This window comes from Oreochromis niloticus, linkage group LG18 (assembly GCF_001858045.2).
Source record: "Oreochromis niloticus isolate F11D_XX linkage group LG18, O_niloticus_UMD_NMBU, whole genome shotgun sequence".
Classification (NCBI taxonomy): Eukaryota; Metazoa; Chordata; class Actinopteri; order Cichliformes; family Cichlidae; genus Oreochromis; species Oreochromis niloticus.
In genome coordinates this window covers 13,474,681-13,493,189 of record NC_031982.2, presented here as the reverse complement: position 1 = coordinate 13,493,189, position 18,509 = coordinate 13,474,681, and the positions used below count along the sequence as shown (strand labels likewise).

General features: G+C 42.0%; 2 protein-coding genes across 12 annotated transcripts in view; one reads left to right on the top strand and one right to left on the bottom strand.

Moving 5' to 3' along the window:
- The first annotated feature begins 92 nt into the window (after positions 1-92).
- On the top strand, positions 93-6,574 carry prkab2 (protein kinase, AMP-activated, beta 2 non-catalytic subunit). 3 transcript variants are annotated; one of them, XM_005476194.4, is made up of 9 exons: positions 103-211; positions 349-417; positions 1,689-1,872; positions 1,989-2,146; positions 2,300-2,393; positions 2,721-2,835; positions 3,140-3,273; positions 3,404-3,472; positions 3,872-6,574. In XM_005476194.4, the coding sequence occupies exons 3-9, from the start codon at positions 1,714-1,716 to the stop codon at positions 3,947-3,949; spliced, it is 807 nt and encodes a 268-aa protein (XP_005476251.1). In that variant the 5' UTR covers positions 103-211; positions 349-417; positions 1,689-1,713; the 3' UTR covers positions 3,950-6,574. The 3 variants fall into 3 exon arrangements, with proteins under 3 accessions (XP_005476250.1, XP_005476249.1, XP_005476251.1); XM_005476193.4 differs by lacking the exon at positions 349-417 and having other exon boundaries at positions 93-211; XM_005476192.4 differs by having other exon boundaries at positions 100-417.
- A 601-nt stretch (positions 6,575-7,175) lies between these two features.
- LOC100703940 (myomegalin) overlaps positions 7,176-18,509 on the bottom strand; it is a 48,135-nt gene continuing 36,801 nt past the window's right edge. For 3 of the 9 annotated variants that reach the window (XM_005476191.4, XM_025900420.1, XM_005476184.4), the window contains 19 exons: positions 18,297-18,414; positions 18,059-18,176; positions 17,916-17,970; positions 16,006-16,253; positions 15,820-15,930; positions 15,556-15,717; positions 15,122-15,370; positions 14,852-14,983; positions 14,657-14,773; positions 14,374-14,581; positions 14,166-14,287; positions 13,384-13,620; positions 13,162-13,263; positions 12,731-12,951; positions 12,496-12,639; positions 12,246-12,384; positions 11,822-11,868; positions 11,543-11,597; positions 7,176-9,843 (listed from right to left, as the gene is read on the bottom strand). In XM_005476191.4, the coding sequence (XP_005476248.1) occupies positions 9,704-9,843; positions 11,543-11,597; positions 11,822-11,868; positions 12,246-12,384; positions 12,496-12,639; positions 12,731-12,951; positions 13,162-13,263; positions 13,384-13,620; positions 14,166-14,287; positions 14,374-14,581; positions 14,657-14,773; positions 14,852-14,983; positions 15,122-15,370; positions 15,556-15,717; positions 15,820-15,930; positions 16,006-16,253; positions 17,916-17,970; positions 18,059-18,176; positions 18,297-18,414 (2,725 nt within the window). In that variant the 3' untranslated portion in view covers positions 7,176-9,703. The remainder of the gene's footprint in view (positions 9,844-11,542; positions 11,598-11,821; positions 11,869-12,245; positions 12,385-12,495; positions 12,640-12,730; positions 12,952-13,161; positions 13,264-13,383; positions 13,621-14,165; positions 14,288-14,373; positions 14,582-14,656; positions 14,774-14,851; positions 14,984-15,121; positions 15,371-15,555; positions 15,718-15,819; positions 15,931-16,005; positions 16,254-17,915; positions 17,971-18,058; positions 18,177-18,296; positions 18,415-18,509) is intronic. The other 6 variants (XM_005476185.4, XM_005476186.4, XM_005476189.4 and 3 more) reach the window with 6 other exon arrangements.

The window sequence follows — 18,509 nt, the reverse complement described above, 5'->3', positions numbered from 1 at the left end:
TTTTGTGGCCAGGCTGTTTTTGTGACAGATGTTTCCTTGCTGGTGACCGCGACCTTCAGCCTTTTTTTTTCGCTTATTTGAACAGTTTTTGTCTTAACCGGTTTCCGTAGTCGGGGCAGCACTGAGCTCTCTGCAGTTGTTGTGGAGAGGTGGGCCCGCCCTCTGCTAAAACACAAACTGAAGTCAGTGTGCAGATAGGTGGAGGGTGTCGGTGAGTTTTTCCTGTCTGTCAAAACCTAATGGTGAAAAACTAGTGTTTGTTGCGGCGCAGGTAAACAGAGCAAACAGCTTGGTCGTTTGTTTGTAGACAGTGACAGCTAGCAGTTAGCTAACTTTAACTCCCAACAGCGGCTAAAAATATTCTCCTGCGAAGTGACCTGAGGTGGACACAGCTGAACAGCTGGTGGGGAAACTACGGTAGGTTTCAGTCAGCAAGCTGTACGAGTACTCATGATTAATTACTAATGGCAAAATTGTGTATCTATGTATGTGTGTATGTTATTTTAAGGTCTGTAGTTAAAACTTGTTGATTTGGCGCTAGCTTAGCTAGTGGGCGTTAACTAACGGAGACTTTCTTACTACGTTATGTCTGAAAGCATGATTGTATTTACGTTAAGCGGTTTTTGATTCAAGTCCAGACACACGGCCAGAAGGCAGTCCCTGTTTCACCTGTCTGGCTTTATCCGTCTACCGACCGGTAAGCCAGTTAGCCCTACTGGAAAGGCGTTTAGCTTTTTTGCCTGAGTCAGGCTGCTGCTCATCGTGTTACGATGGTGTTTGTCATGCTAAACAAATAGTTTCATATAACAGGTTCAGTTTGTATTTAAACATATATCACAAGAGCTTGTGGTCAGCCTCAGCTTCTTTCTGTGATGTATTGTCTTGTTGGATAAATGGAGTTCGACTATGGTGTGTATTCAAGACATCTTCATTGTCATATCCTGTTTTTAATGTGTTGTCAGTAGCATCTAGAGGTTTGTATTGATGCAGATCTCTTAAATTTTATATATAGATAGATAGATAGATATAGATACATATATACATATGTGTGTGTGTGTGTGTGTATAGTATGTATATATATGTATATAGATATAGATATATATATATATATATATATATATATATATATATATATATATTCAGCCTTTTTTCCATATATATATATACATATATATATAAAATGAAAAGTTTCTAAGACATTAAAAACTGGATTAAAAAAATATATATATATTTTTCTACTGACTGATTGTAATAACACAAAAAAGCTCATAACAAATATAAAAAAGAAATACTGACCATCAGTAAAATGTTTAACATGGAATAAAATTAAAAATGAACTTAAAAAATAACAATACTAAGCTGTAAAATGATAGATTAAAAGGTTTTAGTTACATTTTTAGTCAAATTTTAAAAAGAGAAAGTACCGTCACTTTTTAGCTGTTTGTTGAACAGCTAAAAATGAAGAACCAGAAAACCTGGGGGGGTCTTCGTGCTTCATAAACAAACTTTCATCCTTATCAGATGTATAAAATTTATAATGGGGAAAAAACAGGAGATTACCACGAACTATTAAGATGTCTAGTGCTGATCTGATGCCTACAGTCTGTTTGTCTCTTCAAGTCTTTTTCTTGCTTCTGAAAGATCTTGCTTTATGCTTAAACACATAATGGATTGTCCTTTATTTCCAGTGGCACTGCAAAAAAGTGAAGCACCATGGGCAACACAAGTGACAGAGTGGCCGGAGATCGACATGGCGCCAAGGCCCATCGCACAGACAGCGGCAGCGGTTCCAAAGACCAAGAACCCAGCAGCAAGATGGTGGACAGCACAGATGACCCCAACACCTTCAACACACATGGACCTGAATCGAAGGTACGCATAGATAAATACAGATTATAATATAGAAACAAATTTGTCGTCCTCAGATTTGAAAGCATTATTTGGTCAAAACAGCTTATATTTGAGATTCATATGTTTACTACTTTCAGGCATCAGGAGAGAAAGAATTCACCCCAGATTTGGATGATCTGGTTAAAACTGGTCCTCAGGCTCGCCCCACTGTGATCCGCTGGGCCGGAGGTGGGAAGGAGGTCTACATAGCTGGTTCTTTTAATAACTGGAACACAAAGATACCACTAAATAAAAGGTAAACAGGAAGTTGATAACGGTACGTTATCATGTTCATTATCTAGTAATGAACATAATGACCACAGTAAAGCTGTGGTCATTATGTAGCTTGAGAGTTTGTAAATAAATGTTTCTGATATCGCACTAATACATTCTCCTCCTCTCTCCTAAGCCATAATGATTTTGTGGCAATTCTGGACCTGCCCGAAGGAGAGCACCAGTACAAGTTTTTTGTAGATGGACAGTGGGTGCATGATCCATCAGAGGTACAGTAGCTTCATTTTTTTCCCCCATTAACTTATTAATGCACACTGCATTTGGGATGATGCAGAGACCTCTGATAGTACAAAAAGGAAGGGACACATTCCTTTGTGGAAATTTAGGATTTAAATTTCATCAATCTTATATTGTGTTATCCTCACAAAATGTGGACAGTGAAACCTCAGAGGGACTGTAAAGCTTTGAAAAGCCCTTCTATTTGGTGAAAGCCGCTAAATAGCTCTTTAGCCTTAGGGAAAGATGTGCAGGAAACTGCTAATTTTACACATGCTTCCTCATTTCCTCTGTGATGATTTCTCTCTCCTTTTTGGCAGCCGGTGGTAACCAGCCAGATGGGAACTATCAACAACTTGATCCATGTGAAAAAGTCTGACTTTGAGGTGTTTGACGCCCTTCAGGTCGACTCTTTGGAGTGCTCCGACACGTCAGGTCAGCCTGCTCTGTTATTGAGTTATTTAGTCAACTAAAGGTAATCACCTTGTGTAAATAGTAACTGGAAAGTGCCTTGTCATATTGCAGCATGCCTTTCCTGACCTTGCACTAACAGTCCCAGCAATTTATGTCTTAATACAGCTCCCAGGAAAGGAGTTGAATAATAAACGCCGAAATACATACAACAATAAAGAATACAGCTTTTTTATTGTTGTTGTTGTTAGTGGTTAATTGGTCAGTAGCTGCATAGAGTAAAGTATGTATGTGAAATGTCATGTAAATGTGATTGCTGTATCTTTAGACCTGTCCAGCTCTCCTCCTGGTCCGTATGGACAGGAGCAGTATGTCTTCAGACCTGAGGAGCACTTCAAAGCCCCGCCCATCCTCCCGCCTCACCTCCTTCAAGTCATTCTCAACAAGGACACCAATATATCTGTCAGTATCTACACCTTTTGCACCTTTCTTTCAGTTTACAAATCAGATGTAATTTCTTAGACCCCGATGTGACTCATCTTTTCGTGTTACTGTTTTCTTTGTGACTTTTCCTCCTACTGTCTGTTGTTAGTGTGACCCTGCCCTGCTGCCTGAACCCAACCATGTCATGCTAAATCACCTATACGCACTTTCAATAAAGGTAGGTTCACTCGCAGCAGAATGTCATAATGACTCATGACTTACATTTTCACTGAAGTTAGTAGTGCCCCCCCCCCGGGTAATTGTTCCAGCACGCTTACATGAACATGACTTTTAATCAGATCAGTCTTATATCAGTTATTTCTGTCCTTGTGCAGACAAAGGGAAGATGTTCTGCTTTAAAGGGGGGAGCTGGTAGGGGGTTGTCAGTTAGGTGGTTTAATGTGAGTCAAACCTGTGGTGAGGTTTGTGGTAAATGGCATATTTAACAGTAATCCAATATGTAAGTAGTTGGTATTTTCACAAATTGAAGCATATTGCATTGTTCTGATGCTTTGGATCCGACTTAATGACAGCCTGTTTTTTGTTTGTATGTTTGTTTTTTTTCTCTCCTGGTTAGGATGGAGTAATGGTGCTGAGTGCAACTCACAGATACAAGAAGAAATATGTCACTTCTCTGCTTTACAAGCCTATTTAAACCTCAGCTCGGGTGCCCCCCAGTGCTTTTAGCAGCATGTTTATAATCTGCTGTGGGTTTTTTGTTTTGTTTTTTTGTTTGTTGTTGGTTTTTTTGTGTGTGTGCGTGTGTGTCTGTGTTTGTGTATATGCGTGTGTGTGTGCGTGCGCGCTTGTTGTTACATTTAGCTAAATCTTGCACTGAAACAAGTTTACAGACGAGCTTAGAAGCCCATGGCTGTGACTTGGGTTTTAAAGAGGCTGCACTTCTGTCTACATAGGGCTCTAAACAATAGTAGCGAAGTGTGTTTGCCAGGTGTTGGAGAAAGCAATGAGAACCATATTGTGGCTTTTACCTTTGACATCTACAGACAGATAAGAGACTGACTAAATCACTGTGTGTATTCAAGCGTTTGCTGCTCCTTGTGATTCATATTCATGTTTTCTGGGGTGCGAATCCTTGTTACACACTTTTTTTTTCAGGTAGAGAACCTGTCAATATGTTACGTTGGATTTTGGATTTTAATTCAGTTGAGTTTGAATTTAATCAGTGTTGTGTGATTGTATTCACCTTTCCACTGATTCCATCAAGCTTTTAGCGGAATAAATGCTGAATAACAGGAAGACTTAAACTGGCACGAAGTCTAGGTCAACAGGCTGATGCGAAGAGCAACAAATTTAGCATTGCTTGAACTTAAAGTGCAATAAAAAGCAGAAATACTACATTTTAGCTCAACCCAGAAGTATCATGTTTATTCTTGTTTAGCAAACAGGAGGAACATCAGCTAGTGCTCAAACGTTTGCAATGACTTGGAGCTGTCCTTGTTTGTGAAAGAAAAGCAAATTTCTTTTCACTTAATGTGACATGAAATTGATTAGCCGTTAATGGTTAATTAATCTATAGCTGATTATCTTTTAGTGGCCTGTCCACGTGCGTGTACAGAGGCACATTTTTAGAAAGAGAGAGGCTTTGGCAACACCATAGCAACTTCCAGTTGCTAGGGAAATCTGTGCATTTCCTAACCAGCTGAAAGTGGTTGCTGGTTTTCTCAAATGTAGTGCTATGTCAAAAACCACCATGTGATTACTTTGTTCATAGATTATGACAGCTGCCTGTAGTTTGCAAGAAAGATGCTGATTTGTCTGCGAACACTTGATAATGACTCACCGACTGTTGTCCTTCAAAGTAAAAGCTATGCCTTAGTGAGTGACTGAGGCTTAGCAGTCAGTTTCACAGCGACTGCCAGCAACCACACACAACAGGTTGTGGAATACTAATTTTTCCCTAACAACTGGTGGTTGCCAGTTGGTCTCCAACTGGTCTCTTGGCCCGTGTTACTGAGGCCTAACATGTTCAGTCAGCCTTTGAAAATAATGATAACTTTGTATTAGTGAATACAGTTTGCCATTCAAACAAGAGTGAAGGTTTCTACAATAAAAGAGAGAACTGTATTTATGAAAACTTTGTGAATTATTTGAAAGTTTTTTATTATATTAGCTGAAAAATCAAATCTGACTTTCTTTAAAAAACAAGGACATTTCTGACCTCAGTCTTTGGGTCGTGGTTTGTAGTGTCGAAAATGCAGAACCCACAGTTGGGTTTGATGCCGTTTCTTGTCGTTCAGTGGAATCTGCCACATACATTTCAGTTTATGGTAAAGTTCTGGTGACCGTGGGAGTACTACTCACCTGTTTGAACTGGGAAACCCACTTTCCACATGATGATGGTCAAAAGTCATTTAGTTCTGCTGCCTTGATGTAAGTTTTCGTGCACTTTACCGTTCTTTGAGCAGGAGTGTCGATGTACGCTTTTAGCTATGCAGCAGAGAACGCGTGTACTGTAGCTTCTTTGGGCTACAGGGTCTGATTTAGTCTAATTAAGATATTTTGCTGTGCTTTGTGTGTATCTGTATGGAGTTGTATTTATCAAACAGAATTACAGGAATGTACTGTATCTGTTACATGTACTGTATAGTTTTATACAGAGGCCTGTACACGCGAACAGTTTCACCTTGCAGCTTGGTATTGATTGCCCTTATAAAGATACATGTGGTGCACATTTAGAAAGTGACTGAACGCACACACCTCGAACAGTAGTCAGAGGCACATTATCAGATGAATCGACAGGGCTGTAGACATGAACAGAACTCAAGTATTGTACAAAGTTTGCTTACCATGTGTGTTCATAAAAGCATTTAAAGCTAATTTTTTATTTATTTTTTTTGGTATGCTGGCTTTAAAAGTTGTGTTTGCCACTTGCAATTTGGTGTTTATTTGTCTGCATCTTAAGTACAGTATATACCAACATCTGGTAAACTCCAGACTTGTAAAAGGGGCTTTCATCCAAATCCTGTTGGGTGTACAAGTATTTTATAAAAGGTAAGCCTAGCTAGGAAGTTTTGTCCAAAGAGTTTAATATGACAAGGGATTGTGGCAATGCAGCCAGATTCCCAGACATGGATTAACTCCTAAATTCAAAGAAGATCCATGTCTGGTAGACTCAGCTGTTTTAAGGTTGAAACTGAAACTTGAATTTTGCAGCGGTTTCATGAATGTTTTTAAAAATGCTTTGCAGAAGCAGTGTAAGGATCAACTGTACAAGGTTTTACTTGTTTGCAAATAAATCAAAATAAAGAGGATGCACTGATCCCATTTCCTCTGTCTTCTCTTTAACTTGACTCATTATTGTATGTGTGGATTTGTGGTTAAACATCTGTCCTTAATACCTGTTTTTATTTCAGCCACTTAATTTTAAACCATTGGAGACAAAGCTGGAGAGGGTAAGATACACATGCAAAGATGAGGGATGCTGAACAAATGGGATGAAGGGATGAATTTGGTGCTGCATGGCAGGAGGAAAAGAGGAGGACCACAGAGAAGATTCATGGATGTTGTGAAGGAGAGTGGTGTGACAGACGATGCTAGGGATGAGGTGAGATGGAAGCAGGTGATCCGATACCCTGAAGATGACTTGATCTCAAACCTCTCACCTTGCTGCAGTGACGAGTGCACCAGAAGGTGTTGCTTCCCTCTGACATCACTCTTATTTGTGGTGTTTATCAAATCAACTTTTCCTACTGGTAATAGAAAAAACTCAAATCAATTCAGTTCTATTTATATAGCGCCACATCACAACAACTGTCACCTGGTGCCTGCCTTATATTGTAAGGTACCACAGTGGGAGGGGAAAACTCCCTGCTAGTGGTGATCTGAATGTAAAACAAACAGAAGTAAAAGATTTTAAAGTGTTTTTTTTTTTTTTTAATTTTATTGTTTCCCAAAATCTTTCAGTGGTAATACTTTTGCCAACACAGCACACGGTTAACTCATCAGAGACAGGATCCTGAAGAGTCCTGCATCGGCCTTCTAGTTCATTATGCACAAACTCAGGAAAAAAAAGCTGCACCAATCAGAGCACAATATACATATGCAACTCGGCACCAACAAAGCATTGTTGGTTCCCTCCCTAACAAAAAGGCTTTGTTTACGCTCTTATAAGGTGCTCTGTGAATCAAACACTTCATAATCTTTTCAGTCACTGGCTTTTCATTTTATTTACAGTACACAAATCTTCAAAACTTTTCACCACTTTTTGTAAAACTTCGCAACTTTTGTCTTTTTTTCTGAAGACTCGAGCGCAAACAAAACCTAATTTGGCAGAACTCAGGTAGACTCTTGTCGAAGGCCATTTCTACCACTGAGAGCAGACTTAAGAGGCTCTCGAGCTAAAATTTGAAGGCAAGTAAAGCAACATCAATCAGAGCTTCATTACAGGTGGATGGCATTGTGATCAGTGTCGTAAATATCACGAAGGCATAGTTTACTTAGCAGACAGCCTATATATGACTAAGTGATTCAAAGTGACACAAACCTCTTAACGTACACTGCATGTAAATCATACATTGCAAACACACTCAGAATTCAATGATGTTTAACATCAAAATAAAACATATCAAGCTATTGCACAGCTACCCAGGTAATCAACTTTGCAAAAAAGCAAATGTTGGATGTTTCCACACACGCACTCACACAAAACATCATCCAGAAAAGCAGGTTTGTTTGGGGGGGGGGGGTTACAGCATAAAATGGCAAATGTACAGCAAGAAAACACACCAAACTAAGTGTGAAGTAAGTGAATTATGGAACAACGACCCCACCAGCAGCCTGCCAAAGTTTGCATCATCCATATTGCCGTTGCCATGGGAATGCTAGGATGGCCTGAACCAAGAGAAATAGCAAAGACAATAGCATATGGCCACTTGGTTGAGTTTTTTTTGGTCCAATAAAGGAGCTCACTTCTGTCACACAGTTTTAAATAAAATGAACACAGCTGTCTAACGGTTACCGTCTCTGTGGTTCAACAGGCCCACCCAATAACTTAAAAGTCGGGTAACCCCTCCGACCTGATCCAACTGGGGTTTCGCCATTCGCATGGATAAGGCAAGTCAGAGTGAAGTACAGAGTTCAAAGTTCAAACTTTGGCAAGTTTTGGCGATCCCCTGTTCCATAGTTTAAATTTTCAACATTTACAATCTCTGTCATGCATAAACACTCGAGGAAAATAAGTATAATCGTAACACCGGTTGTCTCCTAACATCAGTATGAGCGTGAATGATAATAATTCAGTGTTGGGCAAAGAAGTAATAACCCAGTGCAGCATAATCATTCAAGAAACTACATCATTATTGCACATGCTCGTATGAGAACTCCCGAAGAGGAGTGAATACGCGTGTTTAGCCTGGTTCCATTTGAGTACTCGAACCTCTTTTTACAAACTATAGTCCAGCCTGGAAATCAGAATCAGCCAGCTTCACAATTCTGTGACTTGTTTAGCGTTTTTCAGTTTGGAGTTGGATGCCAATAAAGCACCTCTGGGGTCTAAAAGAGGACGTTTGTGACTGAAATGGAACCTTCCTGTTCAGCTGTTTCTAAGCCTCAGCTAATGTCTGACATACCATTCATAAGCTTCCTCCACAAACACAGATATAGCTAGTAGCAAACTAATAGCAGTGATCGACTACCTACTGTACATTCCTCCACTGTGTGTAATGATACATTGTCAGTGTCATTTTTCTTTGCATTGCATTTGCAAGAAGGTATCTTTTTTAATTAGAGTGCCACAAGAATAAGTACTTGAGTTTCTGTGGCAGTCAAAGTTGAAGCTGTCTTGTCTTTGAGTGGGCTGGGTTCGATCACACACACACACACACACACATATACACATATATATATGTCTGTGTGTGTGTGTGTTCGTGTGTGCAGAATTCCTTTCACAAGCCATTTTAAACATGCATGAACATCTCTTCCATCCACAGGCTGTCTGGCTCTCTCTCAGGGATGCCTTTAACGCAGGTAAGGCGGTGTGCATCTTTAAGCTGTCCAGTGATGTAAAATCTTTACCTGATAAATACCCAAATTCTTTCTTTGTAACTCGGCATCTAAAGGCATCCTAGACCACTTCCGTCACATCACTGAAGCCTTCATAGGCACATTTTAAACACCTTCTTCTGACACACACACTACAAGGCAAACTGCTGACTGTATCACTCAAAGACAATAATACACATGATGGTGGGGGATGTCACAAACAGTGGAGTGGGTGAGGGGAATCAGGTAAGCCTCCGGGCGCGGATTGCACTGTGCACACAGTGCCTGGAGGAGGGAAGGACCGAAGCATCTATGGCTGGGCTTGTGAGGGGAAAGGTGGGATGGTGGGTCTTGGCTGTTTCCGCATAGAGGTCAGAGGTCGTAGCATTTAGGCTGGTTCTTTGAAAGTCTAAAGCAGGCATTGGCTGCTGCGCTTTCTCGCTGCCATACGCTGACTGGCTCTAGTCGGAGTGACTCCAGAAGCACCACCGGCCTTCAGGAAACTGCGATCAGCAGGCCGCTCTCTGGCAGCACCTCCTGGCTCTTCAGCTGGATTTTTTTTTTTTTTTTGAGGAAAAGAATGAGAAGGAAATGGGAATGTTATTAGTAAACAATCCTTACATACATAATACAGGTTAATAAAACTGACCAGAGCGGTGAGATGTTGACTGAATAGTTTGACATTTTGGGGAACACGCTACTCCCTGAGCCAAGTTCTGCCAGACGTCTCTTTCTGTTAAAAGGAAGTTCTTCCTTCCCACTGTCGCCAAGCGCTTGGTCAAAGAGGATTTTCAGATTGTTGGGGTTTTGACTCTATTATTGTACAGTCTTTAACTTACAACTTTAACCTGGCAAGTTTTTAGCTAATAGCTCTTTGGGAATCACCTTGTTGGTGCAAAAATACAATTTCACGCCCATAACATTGCTTTATCTTTGGCATTTATATAGATTCAACTAAAGAAATGAAAACAAATGAAGTATTTTTGTGATAAGCTGCTAGTCACGAATTGACTAAAGATATTGTCGGTTATGTGTAGATACAACACTGATTCATCCACTGAGTTGAGGTGTCTTTTTTGGCCTTGATGATTCATAGGTCAGTGTCGAGAGACATAACATAAAAAAAAAGCAGCAAGTCCTAACCTTTAAATACAATCAGGTAAACACTGGACTGAAAATGAGTGAAAAAGCAGCCAAAAACCTACAAAAAGCCTGGAAAACAACTTGCTGAAGACCACTTTAAAAAATCAACAATAAAGTCTGACTCCCTAAAAGCAAAATATAAGGAAATGAGGCGTATCTTAAGTACTGTAATTCAGAATTAAAGGTATCATCACAGATGTGCTGGATACCCATGTGATGTGTATGCATCATTTTACAGATAAAACATTTATTTCCCAAAATGTTCCACTATTCCTTTAAAAACAAAGCCAGGAGGGGATTGCTGTGTAAAATGTTAGCAGTAAGAGAAAATCCCAGAGACAGAGCTCCTTGCAGATGGAAAGCTGAGGATGAAGAATGATACAAGAAAAAGAAATGCTGTTCTTTAAAACATCTTTCACGCAGACACACACACACACACACACACACACACACACACACACTCAGCTGGGTGCGGCGTGTCTGTCGGCATGAATGAAGCAATCGAAACTTCCTTAAAGTCATCACACAAGTTTGTGTGCACATCATTCAGTGACGCTCGTGCAGCACACATACAGAATGGAAACTATGAGTATGTGCAGTTATTTTTGCACTCACTCCGGAGTCTGAAGCAGTAAATAGACTTAGCCTTAACACTAGAGACACACTGAAGTAAAACAACGCTCAGAACAACTCAGGAACAACTCACGGCCTTTTAAAACTCCTACTCAACCATCACTACTTAAAAATACAGTTATTTTTTTTCTAAAAAGCAGAGTTGGAGAGAGATTTTCTCTATAGGCAACAAAGCAGTGTGTGGTCAGCTTGTTTTATACTCTGGACCAGAATCACCTCCACTATATCCCCTGTTGTATTTAATGAAAAATGTAATTAAATGCTAAAAATGCAAGTCGGGATGGAGTTTGCTGTTAGACAGGATGGTAAAGCTGTGATGATTAGAAAAAGCAAAACTCCACACGCAGGTAAAAGCTGCCCCAGATTACATGATCATCATCACTTTAGGAGGGACAAACTATGTCATCTAATAAAACATGTATCTGGGACAACGTCTACCTATTTGCAAGCGCACAGGATGTCAGACAATTACCAGCATAAGGAGAGGAAGAGGAGGGACTTAGAGACGAAAGTCTCAGCTTATTCGTCTTGGGGGGGGGTCATGGAAAGGAAGAGAGGAGACCAGGGAAGAGGAGAGAAGACACAAGGTCAGGATGAAGGAACAGGTGGGACAGAAAAGCCAACAGTAATGAATTTACAACACACATCACACATATAATCCTGATTAATGCAATACTGTGACTTGTGGACTACAAACACAGATAAGCTAAGAATATGTAGTGATGTAACCGAGGCTGCGCACATGGCTTACCTCTAAATTTGTCCTTGCTTTTTTCAGCACATCACGAGTCCTTGATACTGTGGAAAACAAGGAAAATGTTTCTTTTTTGTTTTTATTGCATTACTTATGATGTTATTCCATACAGCTGTTTTTGGTGGCATCTGGACGTGGGACACGAAAGGCAGGATTGTATGTTTGTGCAAAATCTGCAGAAGCATGCGTCCCAAGGGACCATGAACCACCTCCTTTATTATTTCTGAACTCTAAACAGACGACATTTCCGAGAAGGGACTAGCATTGTTGTCTGCTGAGAACCTCTCTGTATCTTACTTCCCTTTACTCATACCTTATTAGGCATCAGTAAAGGGATGAATACACTTGACCTTCCCACATTCCTGTTTCTCTCTCTCTCACACACACACACACACACACACACATGCACGTAAACACTCACGCTGGCTGACTATGAAGTGCTCCATGCTCTCCTTGGTGCGGCTGGTGCTCCTCAGTCTTTGTATTGTCCCCTTAAGAACTTCTTCCTGCTCAGACACACGCAGTTTCAAGGACAAGATCTCCTCCTGCATGCACTGCTCCTGCACGCACAAATACATAAAGATATACTCTGTTAACATTTATTTCAACATAAGTTGTTTGATGCTATTAAAGGCCAACTAAATAAATAAGATAATGTGTCATTTTAAAACCTTCTTAAGGTTCTGGATGGAGGGATCCGTGCTGGGAAGAGCTGCTCTCCAGAACATCTTCAGCAGAGACATCGCCTCCTCCAAGATCTGCCTCAGAGTCTTGGTGTTAGACAGAAGACTCCTAACACATCCGTAGTCCAGAATCTGCAAACACAGGTCAGTTCGTTACTCGTGCTCTGTGCTCATTACTTTTTATTTTCAGTTGTCGCCGACTGTTAGGATGGTGAAAACACACCAGCTCGCTGCTCTGTTTCTGGTTTACATCCAGCATTGGTGGACCAAGGCAGGCCTGCAGGGTCATCTCCATGCGCTGGACGAGGCTCCGGCCCTCGAGGACTTGCTGCTGCAAAGCACTGAAGTCGTCCACGTGACCGATGGCGTGACGACCATTACGGTTCGCAAATGATCCATCGGGCGCATCCCCTTCCAGCTCAGAGTGTGGATCAAGAGGGTCTGCTGGAGACAAAAGAGCTGGATTGTATTGTGGGAGGACTTCAAATGAAGCTGTTTTTTAATTTTTATTTTATGGAAATTAGAATTCATTCAAACTACTCAGTAACAAGCACACTGACCAATCCAAAGTGCTGTTATTGTTAGAAAGCAAAGAAACCTTCTTCATATTAAGTCAAATAAAGTTGCGATAACTGAGTTGAAGTTAAGTCACACCATTGGCAGTGCTATGGCTGTCATCCAAGTCTGAGTAGGGAGGACCAGGAGATCCACAGTTAAAGAGACCAATGTCCCTGACTGGTGGAGATGGAGCTGGGTCTGCGGAGCACACAGACAGGCAAACAGGCTTGGACACACTGCAAACTTTACCACTGCACACTGAACATCACAGGCATTTTACACCATAGCATGATGGAGTCATGCCCAGTCATGTCTCACCATGAAGCAGCTGACGTCTGTAGAAGTTTTCCCTCTGAGGGCTGGCAGTGAGAGCAGAGAGCGAGGGAGTCCGAGGCGAGCCCACGCCCAGCTTCTGTTCCAGCTGCTTGTGGAGCTCCAGCTGTTTGAGAGCGCTGTTCTCCTGGACACTGTTTTGCAACTGAGCCCGTAGACTCCTCACCTCCCCCAACAACTCCCCCAGCTCTACTGGTAGAACTGGTACCTCACACAGGTAGCCTGAAGACGAAAGACGAAATGCACAAATATGAGAACGTGTTAGTCACAGCTGTGCTTCGGTGCTGCGAGGGGTTTGGAGGGTTTTATTCTTTCCTCCTTTCATATTTGTCAAACATTGCAGCTCAAGAAAAATCTCTAAAGAATTCTGTGAACTAGAATTCAGAGAAAAACATCCAATGAGGGTTTTTTTTCTTTTTATAGCCCATTTATCTGTTCATTCATCTACCACCAGATGGCACCAAAGTAAGGGACACGGGGACGACAGATAGATAGATAGATAGATAGATAGATAGATAGATAGATAGATAGATAGATAGATAGATAGATAATTGGCATTGGTATTGGCACTACACATGATATACCTTTTCCTGCAACAGACTCAAGTCGAGGAGATTTTGCAGAATGCCAGACAGCTGTGCAGCACGGGACTTCAGTACCATGGGAGTGATGGGTCTGCAGCCTAGCCTTGGTGTATTCACTCCAGCTGTATATATGTCTATATATCTATGGTAGCATGTTGCGTATAGCTAATTTGATAGACTGACCTTTGTTGGCCTTTGTGCTGGAACACACTCGATCATAGACATGTAGTTCGCTCTGCAGGGAGTGGATCAGTTCCCTGCTCTCACATAGCTGCTGCTGGAGTAGTGACACCTCGTGCTGGAGCCTGATAATGCACAGATACGTTATAGTAATAAAACAGTTAGCGATGATGTGAACACGCAGACAGACGCAGCCATTATCTGTACACACCTGTTGGTTTTCTCCTGCCCGACCTGTCGCTCCTGCCTTAATGTGTGAATCTGCTGTCCCTGCTCCTGACTGTGGGCCTGAAGCCGTCTGAGCTCCTCCTTCCACTGCTCAGCTTCCAGCTCTGATTGCTTCAGGCGAGCGCGTGCTGTAAACACTGCCTCCCTCAATTGTACCACCTCCTCACTTGTGTCTGAGAGCACAGGAGAGACTGAATGGGTTTATTTAAAAAAACAAAAAATAAAACAAACTCTGTCAAATGTCTGGTGCCTTTATACTGAAGTACCTGTGCTGGCCTGCAAGCGGGACTGCAGACCCAAGTTTTCTTCCTTCAGGACTCTGATCTCATTGGAAAGCTGAGTGACTGTGTCCAGTCCCTGAATATAAATGTTGGTTGGAGCCCCTGGAAAAAAAACATTGTGTCATTGTGACAAAGAAGCGCCGATGTTTGTTGTTACTCAAGTGTGGAAAGCTGCATTACCTCCATCACGTCCAGTGGTGGCCAGTTTTTCTTCAAGCTGCTGACGAAGCCTCTCATTGGTCCTAATGGACTCCTCCAGGCGTTGGCGAAGACACCTCACCTCCTGCAGGTGTTCCTCTATTAAGTTTACCCCTGAAAGAAAATAATACAATAACAACAGTGTATTGTTCATTCAACTTCTGCATGCACGGTTCATTAAAAAAGAAGCTCTTAAACTCTTAAGCTACATAAATATTCCAAAAATAAATTCACCGCATTTGTGTGTCTCACCTGTTTGGCTGCTTCCTGGTTGGTGTGCAGATGATCCAGAATAACTTCCGACCAAGTTTTCCATGTCCCACAAAGGCCCTCCTGACATTAAACCTGAGTCAGACTTCATTAAGTGGCCTGTAGGGATGCCCCCCAGCTGGTAGGGTTGAAAGGCATGATGGGATAGCTGGCTGTAGCTTGACAGGCCATGCTGGTTGTGATGATCAGGTGAAAGGGTGAACAGAGCCTTGTCATGAGCCTCTGGGAAGCCTGTAGGAAGCCATCCAAACACACACACACACACACACACACACACACACACACACACACACACACACACACACACAAATGTTAAGAGATCACTCAAACATTCTATACAATTCCAAGTGTGACTGTAGTTTCAGACAGGTTTTGAGTACTTTTCCACACATGGCACACTGTCTTTGGCCCCTCACCCCTGTTCTGCTCATTCATCTGTTTGTACAGCGTGTCCAGCTCTGGGCGAACAGCCATCACAGAGAGAGCTCTGGGCCGGGGGTCAAACATAACTTCGTGACCCCAGCCGTCAGGGCCAGAGGGGATAGAGAAGGAGGAGGAGACAGGCTCACTGAAAAGGGCTGGAGGAGAATGACAGGAAGTGACACATACAGAAGAGGAAAGGATGAGGAGGAAAAAAGAAAATGATTTTTGCAAGCCACAGCCGTCTGTGATGCCCCTACCTCTGGTCAAACCCACAGCGGCTGTGCAAAGCATGTTGGGACAGCTGCTTGAAGACTTGAGGAGGCCATGAAGAGGAGGAGGAGGAAGAGGTGGTGGGATAGAAGAACGGACTAAAAGAGGGGAATGGAAGGTGAAATGATAGAAAGATGCATTTCACAGAAAGAGAGATTAAACATCAACAATACCTTCCGGATCTGATCCGAGTCCTGGCTGCCGGAGGCGGTGCTCCTCCTGATATTCCCTGGTGTCCAAATCAGAACACAGCTCCAAGTCTTCATTGGTTTGGTACTCATCGGACACCAAGGAGGTCCTATCTGATTGGTCCGTCGTCTCAGAGAGCGCGTGGCAACTGGACGGGGTCTCAGGGCGGTGCTGCAGCTTCGTGTGGAGCGATTCAATGATTTTATCTTTTTGCTGCAACTCCTTACTCAACCTGCACGTGCAGAGAAGCATCATGATATCACAGTGAAACTGAACTCTGACCTTTCAGATATTAAACCTAATCACTTTCATTTCATTCATTCCATTTACCATTCTATTACACATTCGCGTTTTCTTTGTAGGAATTAGCCTCCGAACTCTTGAGTCATGATCAAAAACATGTTTTTTGAGTTCGAGGTTCTGATGAAAGTCTAACTAGTTCCTCCTCGAATCTAAGTAAATGCATTTACATTTGCTTCTTTGTCATTGTTTTTATTTGGATGCACAGAAAAACACAGAAAACGCATCAACACTGAAGGAAATAGGAAAGGAATTTTTTTCCCAGTAATATTAACAACATAAACAACACTATTACTGTAAAAAGAGCTCTTCTTCCCTATAAGAGCACAGGATAACTCACCTTATATTAGAGCCCATTTAAAGAGCATTAATTAATAGGGTATGAGGCACTTATAAGTCCTTATAAGATGCCTGTTAATATATATTTTAGGCTAATAGTGCCTTCTTGCCTGTCAACAACATACTATGTGTTAGCTCCAGGAAGTCATGGATTACAGTAGTTTTAGGTACTTTTTATACTGTTCTAGAATCACTACTAAATCAAGGGCTTGCATAGCTACTACACCTGGTTCTTGACTACTGTAAATGTATTCACTGTCATCATCCATCCTCATAGGCTGGCCCAAATTTGGAGACATCACATGACGTCCTGTTCTGTTCTTGCATCAGTAATGTGTGTGATGCAACGATGTGTGGACATCTTCTCTGTGAGCACCCAAAAGAATTGCAACCAAAGTTGAACCAAATTAAATGAGACAAACTGACCATGCAGACACATGTTTATAGAAGATGAGAAATCACTTCTAGTGAGTCACTCCGCACAAGTGGGTCTAGAGGCTTTATAGACCCTCATGCTATGTATCCATGTCTCTCTTGCTGTTTTGGGCTCTCTGGCTCTCTGACAGCAACTTTTTTTAAAAAAAGGGTCTTTTTGTTTTTTTGTTTTTACTTGACCAGCTTTCCTGATAACCCTTAAAAATGCTGCATGCTGGAAAATATTTCAAAATAAATATTTATCAGTACAGCAGCAAGCATCAATACAACAGAAATCCACGAATAAGTGACTTAGCATAAATCCAACAGAAACAGTGTGCCAACGTGTGAAGTATACAGAAACACTGAGCATGTTAAGCCTGTCTGGGTGGACACCTGGAAGCTGTCTGTTCAGCTAGAGTAACTAAAGCGATCCGCGTGGTGGCCCGCGTGTGGATTAACAGCAGACCTTCTGTCTTCTCTCCAACATAAGCAGCTATGCAGACAGCTCCTCGTGCGCCACAGCGTGTCACATGACAGAGCAAACTAATCAGCGGGACAGACTCAGTGCTGCAAAGTGAGCTAATAAGTTCAGTGGGGGTCAACAGATCACAAAACTGCAGGTGACACTGCAGTCGTTTGATAAAGACCAAAACTGAGCTTCATGCTAGGCTGCAAGGATGCTTGTTTCTGCTTAAACTTTGGTCTGTGTCAGTTTCTGGGGACTGACTTGATTTTGGAACCAGGCTCAACTAATTATTCGAGGAACAGTGATGGCTAAAATTGTTTAATCTTCTACATATTCTCACATTACACAGTAGATATGAACAAGCTCACTTACCGCAAGGCGAGCAACTCGTGGCCTGTCTTGTCGTCATGGCTCTCTGCACGTTCTCCTGTGGAGAGGAAAGAGAAAAGATGGAGCGGTGAGACTTTAAATAACAGTAGAAACAGGTTTTTTTTTTTTTTAAAAATGTTCCTTACGTCCACTAATCTTGGTGACCACTCTTTGTGCCAGGGCGGTGCTCTGTGCCAGCTGCTCTCTGAAGCTCTGACCCATGTAGTAATCAATATCATTGGCCCGCAGGAGCTCCTCGAAAGCCTGAAAGTTGTTGATGTTTAGTGCATCTGTGAGAATCTGCGCTATGAACTTTTCTAGAACTTTATTCTCTTTCTCTGTGTTGATAAAATGTAGAAAATATCATGAGTGTGTTTGCAGCACCTTGGTGGTGTCTCCCAGGTGTTGGGTCAGGATGTGACAGACTCCTTGCCCTTCTCTCATGCGCTGCCTCAGGTGGGACAGCTCACGAGCTTGAGCCTGGATCAGAGAGTTGTACTTCCTGCACAGTGCGGACGACAAACAGCCGCCACAGGGACAAAATGCACCGCAGTGTTAAGGGAGATTAGTCTCGCTCTCATGTGCATACATCAACTG